General features: G+C 46.3%; 1 protein-coding gene across 1 annotated transcript in view; it reads right to left on the bottom strand.

Annotated features, from left to right (window-relative positions):
• The window catches only part of LOC309557639 (RING finger protein 112-like), a gene marked incomplete at its 5' end in the record, with an annotated part of 111,446 nt that extends 93,002 nt beyond the window's left edge, over nt 1-18,444 (bottom strand). The window contains 2 exons of the mRNA XM_082260430.1: nt 10,706-10,759; nt 18,374-18,444. Coding sequence (XP_082116556.1) covers nt 10,706-10,759; nt 18,374-18,444 — 125 coding nt within the window. The remainder of the gene's footprint in view (nt 1-10,705; nt 10,760-18,373) is intronic.
• Nucleotides 18,445-19,505: the final 1,061 nt, after the last annotated feature.

The following is a 19,505-nucleotide window of genomic DNA, read 5'->3' as shown; positions in this document are numbered from 1 at the left end:
GCCAAATGTCGCATCATGCGTCTAGTATTGCGACCTTGGCCAAAGGAGAGGGTGAAAGCAGGAGAATAAATTGAGGAGGTAGAGAGACCAATTTGGGGGAGTCACCCGCCATGGTGTAGGGTTGCAGGATGTAATAGGGGCAACCTTTGAAGGGAGCAAACAGGGATAAGTTTATGTGAAGTGAATTTTCATAGATCCTATGCATTATCCCCGATTTTCATGACAGTTACCAAAGTTTGTGGTTCTCAGAGAAAGTGTTTAAAGCTGAGGGCCTCATTTAGGCCTGGACTTGATGTGGCCCGAAGGATGTAAATCCATCTGGCCTCTCGTTGGAGTATGATTTTGTCAAATTCTCCACCCCTAGGATCTTCTAGGATCCGTTCTAGGGCAGCGAATTTGACCACCTTGGTGTTATTTTTATGGTAGATGCCCAGATGTCTCCCAATGGGCGTTGAGAGGAGGTTGTTTTTCCCGTAGCCTATATGGTCTTTTATGCGACGCCAAAATTGTCTCTTGGTCTTTCCTATATAATAGGCACCGCATTCACAAAACATGATATATACGATGCCTATTGTCTGGCAGTCTACATAGTGTTTTATCGCGTGTAATTGGTCATTGGGTAAGTATAAGGATTGATTTTCATATATCCAATCACAGAAATTGCAACTGCCACATCGCCAGGTGCCTGTTGTTATATTCCCTTCCTCGATATCCCTTTTATCTACGAAATGGCTTTTAATTACTTGGTCTCTAATTGATTTTGCCTTTTTGAACGTTATTTCTGGGTAATCTTTTAGGTATTTACTTAAGATGTTGTCGTTTTTTAATAAATACCAGTGTTGTTGCAAAATGTTTCGGACTGTTTGGTGCTGTCTGTGATACGGAGTGATAATACGGACATTTCCTCTGTGTTTTTTGTTTTTTTGTCAAAAAGAATCTCCTCCCTAGGTGCGTAGATTATTGGCCTCAAGACGGAATTGCTCCTCATTTGAACAAATTTTGAGCAATTCCGTCTTGAGGCCAATAATCTACGCACCAGACTTTTAGCAAGAGGTTATACAACTACCACACTACGCAAAACATTCAATAGGGCATGCCAAAAAACTAGGGAAGAGATTCTTTTTGACAAAAAAACAAAAAACACAGAGGAAAATGTCCGTATTATCACTCCGTATCACAGACAGCACCAAACAGTCCGAAACATTTTGCAACAACATTGGTATTTATTAAAAAACGACAACATCTTAAGTAAATACCTAAAATATTACCCAGAAATAATGTTCAAAAAGGCAAAATCAATTAGAGACCAAGTAATTAAAAGCCATTTCGTAGATAAAAGGGATATAGAGGAAGGGAATATAACAGGCACCTGGCGATGTGGCAGTTGCAATTTCTGTGATTGGATATATGAATCAATCCTTATACTTACCAAATGACCAATTACACGCGATAAAACACTATGTAGACTGCCAGACAATAGGCATCCTATATATCATGTTTTGTGAATGCGGTGCCTATTATATAGGAAAGACCAAGAGACAATTTTGGCGTTGCATAAAAGACCATATAGGCTACGGGAAAAACAACCTCCTCTCAACGCCCATTGGGAGACATCTGGGTATCTACCATAAAAATAACACCAAAGTGGTCAAATTCGCTGCCCTAGAACGGATCCTAGGGGTGGAGAATTTGACAAAATCATACTCCAACGAGAGGCCAGATGGATTTACATCCTTCGGGCCACATCAAGTCCAGGCCTAAATGAGGCCCTCAGCTTTAAACCCTTTCTCTGAGAACCACAAACTTTGGTAACTGTCATGAAAATCGGGGATAATGCATAGGATCTATGAAAATTCACTTCACAAAAACTTATCCCTGTTTGCTCCCTTCAAAGGTTGCCCCTATTACATCCTGCAACCCTACACCATGGCGGGTGACTCCCCCAAATTGGTCTCTCTACCTCCTCAATTTATTCTCCTGCTTTCACCCTTTCTTTTGGCCAAGGTCGCAATACTAGACGCATGATGCGACATTTGGCCAATTTTTTCCAACAGCCCCTCATAGGCAGGTAGTCTTCTCCGTATAGGTATTTTTCCTGTTCTCCATACACACAGGCATAATACCCTACTCAAGGCCTATAACAGGTCCGTCCAAATGCCCATATAATGAGCACCTTCTATCATGTTAGTTCTCTTGAAAAAATATAACATGTTGTATATAATATAATAAATAAATTTATGATCTAGACGAAGTAAGCAAAAAATAAATACATGTAAAAATGACAGAATTGTATGTTATAACTCCTGTCTCTTCTTTTGTGACATGTATGATTAACATATTGTTGTACAGCCGTGGAAGCCATTGGTGCACAGATCCTCACTCTCGCGGCAGTGTGTTGCGCCTCCTCTGGGTACACTCAGCATAGCTTTACCGAGATCGGGGAGGGCCTATCTGGAGGTGACAGGGTGGCGATGACCCACCCCTTCCGGGTTGATGGTGAGCACCCAGCGCTTCCGGTTGGCCCCTTCCGCTTCCGGGTGAGATGCGTTCGGACGAACGTCATCTCCGGCGAAGGTCGATGACGCACTTCTGGTGTGCCGCGGCCGACGTCTAAACACCTGTGCTGATTAGCAGCCGGTGTGTGGCCTATTTAGGCCACTACACCACCAGGGGAGATAATAGGACGGCTGGGACGCGGAGACAGGCAGAGCCACGTGTGAGTACACCTTAACTTTGTGAAGATAGCCAATACACAGCATGACTGAGTAAAGCCTTGAAGCCCCACAGGGTACTTAATATCTATACGCTATCTATCTATCTTTTACCTTCAGCACTAGAGGAATTGTTTTACCACCTCAGTGGGACACGGGATTGCCTATTCTTTCTCATACTAAGCCTCTGGGATATCCTTAAACAAAGACATCTTATAGTGTCCAAGTGGGACCATACAAGCTATCTGTAAGTATCTAAGAAATAATAATCCCTTAAAAAGGGCTCAAGGGGGACATGTACCCAGATGTAAGTCATATTCTTACATGCCATCTTTCTATAACTCCCCTACTATAGATCTCACGGAGACAAATATCCAAAAGAAGACAAATATCCAAAAGAATATACTCAAGTAATACAGATTCCCGTTCGTCTGTGGCCACGTATACACACACCCCCCAACTTTTCCCCTTTCCTCCCTCCTTTCCCTTTCCCTTTCCCTCCCCTTCCTCTCTCCTTTCCTCCTTCCCTCTCTTCCCCTCCCATACTCTTTCCCCCCCCCCCCTACCCTCCTTTTTTTCCCCATTATTCCTCCTTTCCCCTTCCCCCTTTTGGTGTGGCATATGCAACCCACAGAACAGCTCCACCCTAATCCTCTTCCATACAACTTTAAGGTAAATAGAAAATGTATTCTACACTATTACGAGCAAATTTAAGAATTTACAAGAACTAAAGTATTACAAATATATCATTTAGGCTCCATGTATACGGGACGTTGTTAAAAGTCCCTTTGAATGCTGGAATTTTTAGGACGTTTGAAACGTCCGTTCAGTCGCGTTTGTACCTGCGTTTAGCGGGCGTTTAGGGGCTTTTAGGGGCGTTTGCGTTTAGAACCGTTCCTAGAGGTCAAAAAAATTATTCCCCTTTAAAATGGAAAAATGCGAACGCTAAACGCGGGTCATCGCGTTCGGACGCGTTCGGATGCGTTTGTGCGTTTGAAACGCCGGGAAACACACGTTCGAACACAAATAATTGCGTTCTAAAAACAGTCCCTGAACGCAACTGCCTGCAAATGACTGTAAACGACCTGGTGTACATGGACAGATAAGATAAAATGTAGATGGGTTCAGGGGCTTCTGAAAAAAACGCCCAACTGCTCCTAAACGGCCATTTCCAGCGTCCCGTGTACATGGAGCCTTATACCTAGGTGTAAAGTGCTCAATTGATTTAAATAACATCACCTGCCACCCAGCCGTCCCTCTCTTCCTATATCCACCAAATATTCTAGGTAATTACGATCTTGTTATATATTACCATATATACTATATATCATATACTAGTGTATTATAAGAATATATCAAATTAAAATAATCTAGAAAACTCATATAGTGTTAAATATTAATTTATTAACCTAGGTGGTATTGGTCTGCCCCCCATCGAGCACAGCTCCCGGTGGATGGTGCGAAGCATTGCATTGTGAGGAGGTGGGTTTGTGCACCCTTTAGTTAGTTGCTTCCACGACTACAAATACAAAGAATGTTTTTCTATGTAATTATTATCACAAATGTATGCATAAAAAAGTAACGTATTGCATGTATTTTTGTTTTATTAAGAGGTTACCCAATCATCTGGGGTCCTGAGGAAGCGTAATGTGAAACGCGTTGACCCTACCAGATCCGTACAACAGCTGTAACTCTCACTAATTAACTATATACAATGCATGCATACTTTCCTTGAATTTACATGGAAATCTTTATCTTATTTATAGAAACATAGAAACATAGAATGTGTCGGCAGATAAGAACCATTTGGCCCATCTAGTCTGCCCAATATATCTGAATCCTATGAATAGTCCCTGGCCCTATCTTATATGAAGGATAGCCTTATGCCTATCCCATGCATGCTTAAACTCCTTCACTGTATTTGCAGCTACCACTTCTGCAGGAAGGTTATTCCATGCATCCACTACTCTCTCAGTAAAGTAATACTTCCTCATATTACTTTTAAACCTTTGCCCCTCTAATTTAAAACTGTGTCCTCTTGTGGTAGTTTTTCTTCTTTTAAATATGCTCTCCTCCTTTACCGAGTTGATTCCCTTTATGTATTTAAATGTTTCTATCATATCCCCTCTGTCTCTTCTTTCTTCCAAGCTATACATGTTAAGGTCCTTTATCCTTTCCTGGTAAGTTTTTTCCTGCAATCCATGTACTAGTTTAGTAGCTCTTCTCTGAACTCTCTCTAGAGTATCTATATCCTTCTGGAGATATGGCCTCCAGTACTGCGCACAATACTCCAAGTGAGGTCTCACCAGTGTTCTGTACAGCGGCATAAGCACTTCTCTCTTTCTACTGCTTATACCTCTCCCTATACATCCAAGCATTCTGCTGGCATTTCGTGCTGCTCTATTACATTGTCTTCCCACCTTTAAGTCTTCTGAAATAATTACTCCTAAATCCCTTTGTTCAGATACTGAGGTCAGGACTGTGTCAAATATTCTATATTCTGCCCTTGGGTTTTTACGCCCCAGGTGCATTATCTTGCACTTATCCACATTAAATTTCAGTTGCCAGAGTTCTGACCATTCTTCTAGTTTTCCTAAATCCTTTTCCATTTGGCGTTTCCCTCCAGGAACATCAACCCTGTTACATATCTTTGTGTCATCAGCAAAAAGACAAACCTTACCATCGAGGCCTTTTGCAATATCACTTATGAAGATATTAAACAAAATTGGTCCCAGTACAGATCCCTGAGGTACCCCACTGGTAACATGACCTTGTTCTGAATGTTCTCCATTGACTACAACCCTCTGTTGTCTGTCACTCAGCCACTGCCTAATCCACTCAACAATATGGGAGTCCATGCTCAATGACTGCAGTTTATTGATAAGTCTTCTATGTGGGACAGTGTCAAAAGCCTTTATATGTTGTTAATTGTTTTCTTTTTAAATGTTTCAATAAATGTAACAATTTTAAAATATTGATTGTGCTTACTCAGTCTGTGCCTCTAAAGTCCGCCACCATGTGACTGGGCAACCTAGGTTGCACCATTCATCTTTTTCTCCTTTCTAGGCATAAGACTTGTTAAAAAACAAAGCATTTACATAGACACACCCATGGGGGCTGTCCCACCGGTCCAATACCCCCCTGCAATCAGCCATCCCAACTCAGTTTGGTAGCAAGCAGTTAAGTGTACAAGAACCCCAAAAAGAGGGGCGGGGGCGGCGACTGTCGAAGGACTCAGAAAGGAATTTTACGGTAAGATTTTACAAAAATTCCATTTTCTCTTACGTCCTCCGACAGTCGCCGCCCACTCATACAGTCTTCACCAATGGGGATGTCCCAAAGCAGTGTAGACATGAGGGGTGGGCAACGCAACCATCAGAAAGGCAACGCAGTACCCACAACAGAGAAAGGAACCTTACGTGAACAGAAAGGTAACCCTCTGGGTAACAAAAAAAAAAAAAAAGGCTCAACAGGAGCAACAACTCAGGAAAGCAAATAACCAAGGATATAAACAACCCCAACAGCCAGGAACCCAAAATAAAACCAGGGTTCCCTCACGGTACAGCCGCACAGAGCTTTGCGGCCAAAGGAGGCATCCGCCGATGCCCGAACATCAATTTTGTAAAATTTTGAAAAGGTGTGTACTGACGACCAAGTCGCAGCCTTACACACCTGGGCCACCGAAGCCTGATGTCGGAAAGCCCAGGACACACTCACCGCTCTGGTAGAGTGCACCTTGACAGGGAACGGAGGCACCCGTTCCTTGAACGAATAGGCCTGTACAATTGTCTGTCTGTTTCATTTTGAAATGGTCGCCGCAGACACAGTCATACCCTTCCGAGGTCCCTCAGGAAGGACAAAAAGAATCCGATTTCCGAAAGGATTCAGTCGATGACAGGTAAACCCTGATCGCCCTGACAACATCCAAGGAATGCAAAGCAACCTCCTTAGGATGCTTTAGGCTTCGCACAGAGCGAAGGCAAAACAATGTCCTCATTAAGGTGAAAATCAGAAACCACCTTTGGAAGAAAGGACGGGTTAGGTCGCAAGACCACCTTATCCCTATGAACCACCAGGTAAGGGGAGCGGCAAGACAAAGCCGCCAACTCCGACACTCTGCGAGCAGAAGTGATCGCCACAAGAAAAGCAACCTTTTTTGACAGCAGAGGTAGCGAGATTTCCCTGATGTTGAGTTCAAGTCCTGTATATGCGTTGCACTGTATTTTCTGATATGTAAACAAAATAATGCATTCTGTATGCAGGACAACTAATCGGCTGACCGATTAATCGATTACGAAAATAGTTGACAACTATTTTCATAATCGATTACTTGTCGATTAATCGATTAGTTGTTTCAGCCCTAAAGATAACCTATTTTTGATTACAGGCTTAGGGCATTTGTCTTTTGGTAGGGCATCATTAGACATGTTTATGAGGGCTGCACACCGCTCTTTCAAATCTTCAGCTCCGCCCACAGAGGTTTGAACACACTTCAAAGCCACTGCAGGTTCATCTTTAAATGCCCTATTTCCTAAACCATTCAGTTCATCACAAGAACTATCCCCGAAACCATTCTCTCCATCATGCTGTCAATTTATTTTCCTTTTTCTCTAATGTGTGAATATTGGACATGCATGACACTCATCCAGATCATCACTACTATCAGAATAGGACACATATTCATCATCTGAAGACTGGTGCATGTCTTCAAGATTCAATGTGGGATCTACAATTAATCGCTCTCACTTTACAATTTTCCTCTAAAGCAATTACTCGACATGCATTACTTTGAACCAACATCTCTTTCACTTCCTGCAACTCTTTCTCAAACGCTTCATTCTTCTGCACCTCGCTGCAAGGTGCCTGCAAAACTAACCACCCAGTAGGGGCAGCTGCTTTCCACTCCTTCTTAGAATATGCGCTCAAATCTAAACAAAAAACCTGCGTACCAAATTCTGTACCAAGGTCTGGATAGATTGGAGCTGCATATTTAATGAATTCCTCTGCCATGGGTTTCCAGTACCTAGAACAAACCCATGTAGGAATTGCTCCATACTTGGAAGCTGATTCCTTCACCCCTGCTCTCTTGCCTTTTTTCAACAAAGAATGCATCTCTATTCTGGGGGGGTTGGGGGGGCGACACAAGTGCAAGTGCAAAATAGTTACCACTAAAAACAGACACGAAACACAAAAAAACTGATGGGTTGGATAAATATATGCTAAATATGAACAGAAAGACGAACAAAGCTAGCTAGAAAAACAACCGCAATGATCCTGTAAAAACGTCCTAGATGCCGAATTTCAATTAAAATGAAGAAACACCACTTTAAACTGAAATGCAGTACAAAAAAAATATAACTCTATAACAAAGTTACCTTTTAAAACCAAAACAGAGGAAAATGTTTAAAAATACTAAAAAAAGAGAAAAATATGTTTACCAAAAACTCTCAGCCACATGGGTTTTAACACAACTTAACAAGATGGGAGTGTGGGAGTCCAAAATGGCTGCCACACAAAGGACATTGCGTTACAAGCACATGGCACAAGATGGCCGCCAAGCACATGGTCGACACAAAATGGTGGCACAAAACGAAGTGGTTGAGCAAACATGCGTTTCCTGGTATAAAACAAAGAGATACAAAAAACAAGAAAAACAGGATTTATGATCAGCCGTATTCAGAATATAGTGTAGACAATAGCTATCCTCATGTAATGCTGATTTTAGGCTGCGTAACACAATCTGCCACTTAAAACAGAAACTCAGTCCAAAACCGTCTGCTATATGCTCAATTCAAACATCAGCGTCTAAAACAACCACCAGTTTCACTAATAAACGAGTTTCCGCCAAACACCAATTCCAGCACATACACAAACCAATCTGCTGCCAAAACTAACACGGATTGATAATCTATTGCTATCCTATCGAACAAAACTGATATTACAACAGAGATGCTGGAAGGAAATATTTAACACACAGCACATCCCCAGGTTGTATTAACTGGGAACCTTGTATACAGGTTTCTTCCCCAATTAATAGACCTGATCCCCAGCCACAAATATTAATACAAAACACCCCATCATTATACAAAAGAGCAAACGCTGCAAATGAAAAGGTCCTTTGCTAAGCTGTGCTTCTAAACTTCCACAGCGGAACAAAGAAAGTAAGCTTTAGTTTTAAACAACAAATTTTCTTACCACACGGTCGGCCATTGTAGAACCAGAACAGACTCACTCCCCTCCTTTTCTTCACTGTGACATTTAGAAGCATTCTGTTAGAACTTCCTGGCTCGCCATACTGTTGTGAAAATTAATAGAGCTTGGAGCATAGAAACTCACTCGGTACGCTGAAAACGTTGCTGCGCTGAAAAGCGCACTTGTGGATATTAATACGCGCAAAACGCCATTAATCCCTTGTACTTAAAAGTAAAAATGTACAGCTCTTTTGCATAAGTTTAACCAAGCGCTCGGCGATAAGAAAGGAACAGACACGCTGGGTCATATTGATGCCATCTGCCGGGTGTCTCTGTGGGTATGTATGTGTGTATGTGTGTATGTGTGTATGTGTGTATGCGTGTATGCGTGTGGATGCGTGAGAGTGGGTGAGAGCTTGGGTGAGTGGTTGTGTGTGTGTGTGTGTCCTCTGTGTGAAAGTCTCTGTGTCTGAATGCGTGAGTGGTCTGCGTGTCTCAGGGCAAGGCTTAGTTTATTTACAGCAAGTGAACAAAAGGGGGTTACAGGGAGTGGCTTCAAGACCACCAATCACAGAACATGTATACATTCAAAATGGAGGAGTGAATGCCTATGAATGAACATGGCTGAATCTAGAGACTCCCAACTGCCACAAAGGACAAAGCACATGACTTCTCATGATTCAGCCACGTTAATTCACAAACACGGACTCATTACCTGTTAGTGGATCCCATCAAATATAGTTCATAGAAAACCATATTTGATAGTGACCATGCTATTTGTTCCAGTGAATGGGACTTTATTAGATCTGCATAAGACAATAGCAGCAGTATTTCAGTCATATGGATCAAATATGACTGAAAGATGCCATCCATTAATCTCGGTAAAACGATAAGATTTCCATATCACAAACACATCTTTAGAGTGAATGTCTGGGCCCCGGATGGCGGGTATATATTTTTGTGATCGATCTCTCCTTGCGCTGCAATCAGGCTACAAGTATTATACTATCCCATCTGATGGAAGGTTTTCACTAACAGGTCTTTCCTCAATGCCAGTTAAAGCAATATTCGCTGTGCATAGCGATTACCGGTAAACTGACACTGGGAGACATAATGGCAATTTAACTAAAAAAATACATCCTAAAGAAATGTCCACAATAAAATTTCCACAACACCCCCCCCCCCCATCCCCAGCTCTCACTTTCCTCCACAGGTCACCTTCTCTTCATTGGTCCACAGCTCCCCCTCTCACCACCTGTCCACAGGCCAACCCCCCCCATCTTTTCTTTGGTCCACAGCTTCCCCTCTTCCTTCCCATCCACACCTCATCCAACCCCCAATTCACAGCTCACCTTCTCCCCCCCCACCTTCCCATTACACAATTCACTTTAGCATGTGCCCCCCCCCCATCCACAACTCCCCTTTTCACCCCCCCCATTTACAGGTTATCCCCCTCCACATTTCACTTCTGCACTATCTTCAGCTCACTCCAAATCACAGCTCTCAACCTCTGCAATGCCCCATCTTTCACCTCTGCTCCCCCAGCTCCCCCCACAGCACTCTGTACAAATCCCTGTGCCCACAGCTCTCACTTTGCACAATCTACCAACCCCCCCCCCCCCACCACCACCACCACCTTCCAGCTGTGACCTCTGCAGAACATTCACAAGTTTTCCACAGCGGTCACTCTGCATAACCGACTGGCTCAGCGTTCTCTGTACAGCACTGCGGTATATGTCAGAGCTATACCATTGAATAAAGTTCATGCACACACACACAAATATTTGAATCTAATAAACTTACGTTTTGCTGGTGCTGTTCTCCATGAGGCCCTCGGGGTTCCTCACTTTGTGGGATCTGCAAATTAAACGTTGTTACTAAAAGTTAGACAAACTAAAAGAATGTCGATATTTCAAAGAAACGAAACTCAAAAGACTAGAAAATCTGGAACTTCTCACTGTGAGATAAAAAGGGGAGGGGAACTGCAGTGCATACACCAATCTACCACTGTGTATATATATATATACATACACACACTGCAATTGTTACCGGTTACCTCTCCAGCCCATGTGAGCTGCAACCCTGGGTGTGAGCACTGAGACATTGACAACTCTGGCATCTTTGTTTTGTGGTTTTATTGTAGATAAGGGGATGGGAGAAGGGAATGAGTGGGATACTCCTTAGGCTCAACTAAATACACTTGGGATTTTATCCAGGAAAAATGTCTGTTAGCACTGCCTTGACGCCAGCTGACGCTAGCCAATGCTCACTGTCTCTCAGAACACACTGTAACTTGATAGAAGTGCTGAAACCTCGACTTTAAGTCCAGAAGATACAGCACTGTGGATTATAGAACTACTGACACTGCAGTACTGCAAAGTCACTGGCTACTTCCCCCAGCCTTGCACTGGCTTGAGGTAGTTTGATGTAGGTTCCTGTATGGATGCAACTCTCAACTGACACTCTGTACAATCCAGGGCCCAAACTGCAGGTGCCCCCTTTAACCTTGAACTCTTCGGGGTTCACTGACTATGTACCCCCTCGGTAACTTCAGGGTCCTCAACCTAGGTACCCCCTTTCCTCTGCTAGCTGACACTGGATCCTAGAACCTCTTCCGGAGTGGTCCCCTCTGACTTTAGGCAGACCCCCAGGGGCAATCCTCAGTACTCTCGACCTGTGTAGGCTTTCCTGGGACTGGACCCCTCTCCGCAGGTTCTCGGCATACCGGATCCCCTCAGCTCAACTCAACACTCTCTGGATTCCCAGGCGACACCCCGAGACATCTGCTTCCTTAGACAGGAGGAAAGACAGCCATTCTTTCCCTCCTGGGACTCTGCTCCCGCCAAAGACACTCTGGCACACACTTCCCCCAAACTTATATCCACTCCCAGAATCCTTTGCGGCATAATCTGCCTTCTGGGATAGTTACAAGCTTGAATGTGTCCTCTGATTGGGCTTCCTCCACTACCCTATGAGAAGTTTGGGGGTTCCAGCTCCACCGGATTGAGTGCACAACCGTTTAAAATATAAAGAAAAAGGCTTTATTTCAGCAAAACTCAAACATGGCTTCCAGCAGCGCACAAATCAAACTCAAAATAAAGCTTGCTTATCTTCAGCACAAAGGAACAAAGTAAGGAAAAAGCACATACAGTTTTGTAGATGGATCTTCACCCCAAGGTTTGTAACAGTCCTTAACAGACCTCTCAGCAGCTTTTGGCAGACTCCAGCAGGCTTACAGCTCTCCCCGACAGGTGCAATCACCAACTACTCCTCCTCACCCCACACCTATTGCTGCTTCCTGTCTCTTAAGGTCTGCTTTTCCTGGGTCTTAACCCTGTGTGCGCTGGAATCCCCGAACATTAACAAACTATTTATACTATATTATAACTATTTGCTTCATGCTAGAAACAGGGATCTTCAAACTACGGCCCTCCAGAGCTGTTGCAAAACTACAGGTCCCATGGGGCTTTGTAAAACTCTGACATTCTGAGACATGACTAGGCATGATGGGAATTGTAGTTCCTGAACAACTGGAGGGTCATAGTTTGAAGACCCCTGTGCTAGAAGGTCTTTTGAGTAAAAAAATAATTTCTGGTTCACTACAGTTTGTATCCATCTACTACTGTGTCTGCAATAACATTCAGGTGTGCCAGAGGAGCGGAAACTGTTCTTGGGGGTGAGGGGCAGAACATAGAACCTAGCATTCCCAAGTGGCTCCTTGGGGGTGGTGCTACAAATGGATTCCAAGCAGAAGCAATATGCCGTTATTGAGTTCTGCTCCCACCCCCCCCCCCAATAGTAGTGTTCCCTGCTCCCCCCCTACATGATTACACACACACACACAGTAGTTTCCTCTGCTCCCCCCCATACAATAGTGTCCTCTGCTCCCCCTTCCCACACACACAGTAGTGTCCTCTGCTCCCCCCACCCCTGTACAATAGTGTCCTATGCTCGCCCCCTCATAGTAGTGTTCACTGACCCCCCCCCTCACAGTTGTGTCCTCTGTTCCCCCCCCCACACACAGACACGGTAGTGTCCTGTGCTCCCCCCTGCATAGTAGTGTCCACTGAAACCCCCCCCCCCTCACAGTGTCCTCTGCTTCCCCCCTCCCACAAACACAGTGGTGTACTGTGCTCCCCCCCCCCCCCACACACACAGTAGTGTCCCCTGCTCCACCACACACACAGTAGTGTCCTCTGCTCCCCCCTAACACACTGTAGTGTTCTCTGCTCCCCCCTCACACCCAGTAGTGTCCTCTGCTCCACCCTCACACACAGTAGTGTCCTCTGCTCCCCCCCCACACACAGTAGTGTCCTCTGCTCCCCCATCACACACAGTAGTGTCATCTGCTCCCCCCCTGCACAATAGTGTCCTATGCTCGCCCCCTCATAGTAGTGTTCACTGACCCCCCCCCCCCTCACAGTTGTGTACTCTGCTCCCCCCCCCCCACACACTCACACACGGTAGTGTCCTATGTTCCCCCCTGCATAGTAGTGTCCACTGAAACCCCCCCTCACAGTTGTGTCCTCTGCTTCCCCCCTCCCACACACACACACACATAGTGGTGTACTGTGCTCCTACCACACACACACACAGTAGTGTCCTCTGCTCCACCACACACACAGTAGTGTCCTCTGCTCCCCCCTAACACACTGTAGTGTCCTCTGCTCCCCCCTCACACCCAGTAGTGTCCTCTGCTCCCCCCTCACACACAGTAGTGTCCTCTGCTCCCCCTCACACACAGTAGTGTCCTCTGCTCCCCCCTCACACACAGTAGTGTCCTCTGCTCTCCCATCACACACAGTAGTGTCCTCTGCTCCCCCATCACACACAGTAGTGTCTTCTGCTCCCCCTTCACACACAGTAGTGTCCTCTGCTCCCCCCCCCCACACACATTAGTATCCTCTGCTCCCCCCTCCTCCACACACACACACACACAGTAGTGTCCTCTGATCCCCCCCCCCCCCACTGTTGTGGAAATTAATAGGGCTCGGAGCATAGAAACCTGATCAGTGCGCTGAAGATTAGTATGCACCAAACGCCATTAATAGCTTGTACTGAAATACAAATGTACCGCTCTTTTGCATAAGGTTTATCAAGCGCTCGGCGACAAAAAAGGAACAGACACACAGGGTCATATCGATGCCATCTGCCGGGTCTCTCTCTGGGTATGTATGTGGATGCGTGAGTGTGGGTAAGAGCAAGTGATTGTGTGTGTGTATGAGAGTTTCTGTGTGTCTGCATGCATTAATGGATGTAAGAGCTTGTGTCCATGTGTGTGCTTCCTCCTGTGTCTTCTGTGAGCTTTCTCTGTGTTTCTGTCTGAGTCTTAGGGCAAGGCTTGGTTTATTTACAGCAAGTGAACAAAAGGGGGTTACAAGGAGTGGCTTCAAGACCACCAATCACAGAACATGTATACATTCAAAAAGTACAATGGGAACTGATGGGTGAATGCCTATGAATGAACATGACTGAGTCTGCAGACTCCCAACTACTACAAAGGACAGAGAACATGGCTTCTCATTATTCAGTCATATTAATTCATAAACATAGACTCATTATCTGTTAGTGGATCCCATCAAATATAGTTCATAGAAAACCATATTTATTAGTGACCATGCTATTTGTACCAGTGGATTTGGAGTTTAAGACAATAGCAGCAGTATTTCAGTCATACGGATCAAGTGTGACTGAAAGATGCCATCCATTAATCTTGGTAAAATTAGAAGAATTCCATATCACAAACATATTTCCGCAGTACGGGGCCCCGGATGGCGGGTATACATCTGTGCGATAGACTCCTTGCTACAAGTATTGTGCCATCCCATCTAATGGAAGGTTTCACTAACAAGTCTTTCCGCAATGACAGTTAAAGCAATATTCTATGTTCATAGCGATTACCGGTAAAACTGACAATGGGAGACATTATGGCAATTTAATTAAAAATACATCCTAAAAAACGATCCACAATAAAATTTCCACAACACACAGTAGTGTCCTCTGCCCCCCCCCCCTGCATAAAGAGTAGAGAATCTAAGACTTCCGGTTCCGGCGCCCATGTAAGCAGCAGCGCGGGACTCCGGCTCCAGACCTTACCTGCTATATAATCGGCTTTCTCAGCCCTAACGAGCCGGCGGACGTTGCCCATTACCCGCATTTCATCCCGGGTACCGAGCACTCATGGATCGCTTCCTCCAGCATGGACCCGCGCCGCCGCAGCACGGCGGAGCTCCGCCTCCCCCACAAATCAAGCCCCGGGCTTCAGCTGCGGCCTCTTCCGAGATTCCTATGGAGGACACGGCCTCACACCCTGGCACAGCGGGATCCGGTCCACCACCCAGCCCTATTCCAGAGGCTCAGATCGCCTCATTAGCCCAGGCAGTAGCCACCCTTCTCTCCCCAACCATCAAGGATGCTGTGGACAGGGCTGTCTCGGATGGGATTGCACAGCTGCGGAAAGAGATCGGTGATCATGCTCACAGACTGACTGAAATGGAGCACAGGATGTCTGACCTGGAGGATGAGCTGCAGGGATCCTTTGCTATGGATCAGCAAGCCAGGCAGACCCAAAGGTATTTATTGGAAAAGGTGGACGATCTGGAGAACAGATCGAGGAGAAATAACCTCCGAATCATAGGGCTGCCAGAAACCTATGGGACTGATGCTCTATGTGACATTGCCTCCACGAGGCTGCCCACGGCCCTAGGGATCCAGTCAACCTGCTCAGTGGAAAGAGCCCACCGCCTGGGGGCCCCATCCAATGATAGACACTCACCTCGCGCTGTGATCGTGCGGTACCTGAATTATATGGACCGGCAAAATATTTTAAAGTCCTTCCGCAATTCTAAGGCCTTACAAGTTGACGGGCACAAGCTCCTAATATTTGCAGACTACTCCCAGGAGGTGTCGTGTCGCAGGAAAGCTTTTCAGCCAATATGCCAGGCTTTGTTTCAGAAATCCATCAAATTTACTTTGGCTTATCCCGCCATCTTATGTCTCGCGGACTCTTCCGGCGAACAGAAGTCTTTCTCCACACCTGATGAGGCCTACCACTTCCTGCAGCGCCACTTCAACATCACGCTGGACCCCCCCCCCTCCAAGCCTTCCCCCCAGCGCCCTCAAGGAGCCCGGGAACAACGGAGCCCCAGAAAAGATCCGGCCAAAAAGCAACGAGTATCAGGCCCCTCTTACAGACGCAAATTCCGTTGAGGGCACCCTGGATGACAGTTTTCACCTTCAGCGCCACCTCCTATTTGAGGTAAAATGCGATCATCCTGTGTTTCGCCAGTGACGGACTGTTCCTTTAGGTACCATTGGTAACTATGCCTATATTGTTTGTATTATATTTTATCTATTGGTTTGGTCACTGTGCTATGACTTCTGTTTCCCATTTGGGACACACTGACGTGTGCGGATGTGTTTCTGTGCATGTCACTGTCCTCCCTCAAGCCTGACGGCTGGTTATGTGAATTGTATCCCCTGCACCACTCCTGCATGGTTATTGCTTCCCGGTTTATGTTCTGTTTGACAACCGCTCGACCCGCACACCTTTACCTGTAATGTCATCTATGATCCCTTTCGCCGATGCGGGACCCTCATTTAGGTCAGCCTGCACGCCCGCCGACAGTGTTCCTTTGTGTTGACGGCTGAGGGGGCACTATAGCGACTATGTCTGGTAACGCTGTCCGATGCGCGAGCGAGCTCCCATGAGGAAAAAAGAGAAGTCCACCAACTCCTATGCCTCACACTCCCTTTGTGCCTCAACCACCGCTTGAATTTTGGGTTGACTCGGCTACCTCTGCGCCAATGTTGACCAGCAAAAGTACACACTTCGTGACACCTACACTCACGCATGTGAACCGGCATCTAGCTCTGGTTCCCTGGAACCCACCATGAGTGTGATTTCATGGAACGTTAAGGGCCTCAGATCTCCCAACAAGCGCATGGCGGTACTCAGACATCTGAAACGTCTGAGGGCCGACGTCGCGATCCTGCAGGAGACGCACCTGGAAGCCGAGGACTTCCATCGCATGAAAAAATTGTGGGTAGGACAGGTTCTGGGTTCCCCAGCGGTCAAGAGAAAGGCGGGCGTAATGGTACTCAAACATAAAAATTCCAACACAATTGTAAAATCATCTGTTACGGATGACGCTGGCCGGGTGATTGTGCTGCACCTGGCGACCGCCCTTCGAGAATGGGCGGTGCCCGGGATTTATGCGCCCAATGTTCCCAATGACTCTTTCTTCCAGTCAGTTACCCGCATGATAGCCCCGTTCCTACATCTGCCACTCCTGGTGGCGGGTGATTTAAACTCACTGATGCACCCCTTGGAGGATAGGTCCTCCACAAAGGACACGCATACACCCAGACCCCCACGTCACTCCCCTCTGCTGAGGGATTTTGCGGATAGTGCCCTACTCTCAGATGTCTGGAGATTTAACAATCCAGAGGGCAAGGAATATTCATTCTTTTCTAATCCCCATCACACGCTTACGCGAATTGACTACATTTTTGCCAACCCCAAAATGCTCCCCTATACGGTCACCCCACGCATACACGACATTGCTGTGTCTGATCACGCACCGGTCTCGGTTACCCTTACGATCTACTCGATGGTTGCAACTGCTAAATGTTGGCGATTCCCCTCCTTCCTGAATAAAGACCCGGGTATGGCCTCGCTCATCAGGGAAGTCTGGGCAGATTTTGTGTTAATCAATGACTCGCCGACGGTCCCCCCCCCCGTAACTCTTGTGGGAGTCGGGGAAGGCCGTGCTCAGGGGACGTATTATCTCTTACGCTGCTGCGTACAAAAAGACTATCGCCAAAGAGTTTATGACAGCCAGCTCCCTATTGAGAGACGCGCAATCTGCGTTGAACTCGAGAAATAACGAGGAGAACAGGGAACGATGGCGCAAGGCAGCTTTCGACGACTGGGCGACGAAACGGGAATTACTGTACAAATCGCACCAGGATTGGAAATATTCTTTCGGGAATAAACCAGGCAAGCTGCTAGCCTCTCTCTGTAGCGGCCCCTTTACCCCGACGCAAGTCTCTGCTCTTAAGGATGCCGACGGTTATAGGGTGGAGGACCCCCGAGGCATAAACGAGGTCTTTGCGAAATTTTATCAATCGTTATACAGCCAGGAGACTATGGACGAGGATACTGCCTCGGACTGGCTCTCTAAGGTTCCCCTCCCACAGGTCTCTCGGGAACAACTTTCACAATTGAACGAACCTCTTTCGCTAGAGGAGATTACCAAGGGCATTAAATCTCTCACATCAGGCAAATCCCCCGGCCCCGACGGATACACTCCAGATTTCTATAAGTTAGCGGCCGACGCAGTCGCCCCGACGCTGCAATTGGTGTACAATCATATATTAGACGGCAATCCTTACCTCCCCACGGGCCATCAAGCCCATATATAATGGATATATAAAAAAGGGAAAGACCCTCTAGACCCCGGCTCTTACAGACCAATCTCACTTCTCAATGTGGACTCCAAGCTGCTCTCCAAGTTGATGGCGGACAGATTGGCGTCCATAATGCCCTCTATTATTCATCCCCCGCAATCAGGGTTCACAAAAGGCAGATCTGCGACATCGAATATTAGGAAGGTACTGTTGGCTTTGGAGGCTTCCAGGGCAGACCCGAGCACGGACGCGGCGATAATCACTCTCGATGCCGAAAAGGCTTTCGATAACGTGAATATCCAATGGCTGGATCGAGTCCTCACCAAAGTAGGCCTTTCGGGCAAATTTTTACACTTAATCAGGATGATGTACGCGAGTCCACAGGCGCAGGTGGTGATTGCGGGTCACATCTCTCCCTCGTTCCGACTGTTCAAGGGGACGAGGCAGGGGTGCCCGCTCTCGCCTCTACTGTTCAATCTAGCTCTGGAACCTCTATCCAGATATCTGCTTTCCCATCCTGACCTTAGAGGCATACGAGTGGGAGCGGAGGAATTGCGCACCGCTATGTTTGCGGACGATGTACTTATTTTTACGTCAGATCCAGGTCACGACTTCCCCTTGATCCAGGATATATTCGCGGAATACCGTCGGTGCTCGGGTCTCCGTATCAACTTTCACAAAAGCGAGATATTACCCCTGAACACGTCACACACTCCTCAGTGGGCTGCGTCGTCAAAACTACGTATAGCGACCACACACATCACCTATTTGGGCGTCAAGATAGGGCGCTTTCCCTCTACCATTTATCGCTTAAACTTTACACCAGTGCTTGACAAGATGGTAGCCGAGTTGAAATCCTGGGCTAATTTGCCACTTTCATTGTTTGGCCGGTGCCACCTTCCCGAAACTTCTGTACCCCATGCAGACGATCCCAATCCTACTAAAACACTCGGATATTAATAGACTCCATGCAGCATTGTCTAGATTTATTTGGCATGGGAAAAGGCCTCGTATCTCCCTCAACAAGCTGCATATGTCACGGAGGGAGGGGGGGGGTTGATTTACCAAATACTAGAATATATAACCTAGCGTGCCTTCTGCGGGGATGCTTAGATTGGATCAGCAGAGAATCACGGTATACGAATTATTCATTGTAGACCCAAATGGCTGCTCCTCATGATCTTGTCGCTTT

This window comes from Pelophylax lessonae (assembly GCF_965119305.1).
Source record: "Pelophylax lessonae genome assembly, chromosome: 6".
Lineage (NCBI taxonomy): Eukaryota > Metazoa > Chordata > Amphibia > Anura > Ranidae > Pelophylax > Pelophylax lessonae.
This window is presented reverse-complemented; position numbering and strand designations above follow the sequence as displayed.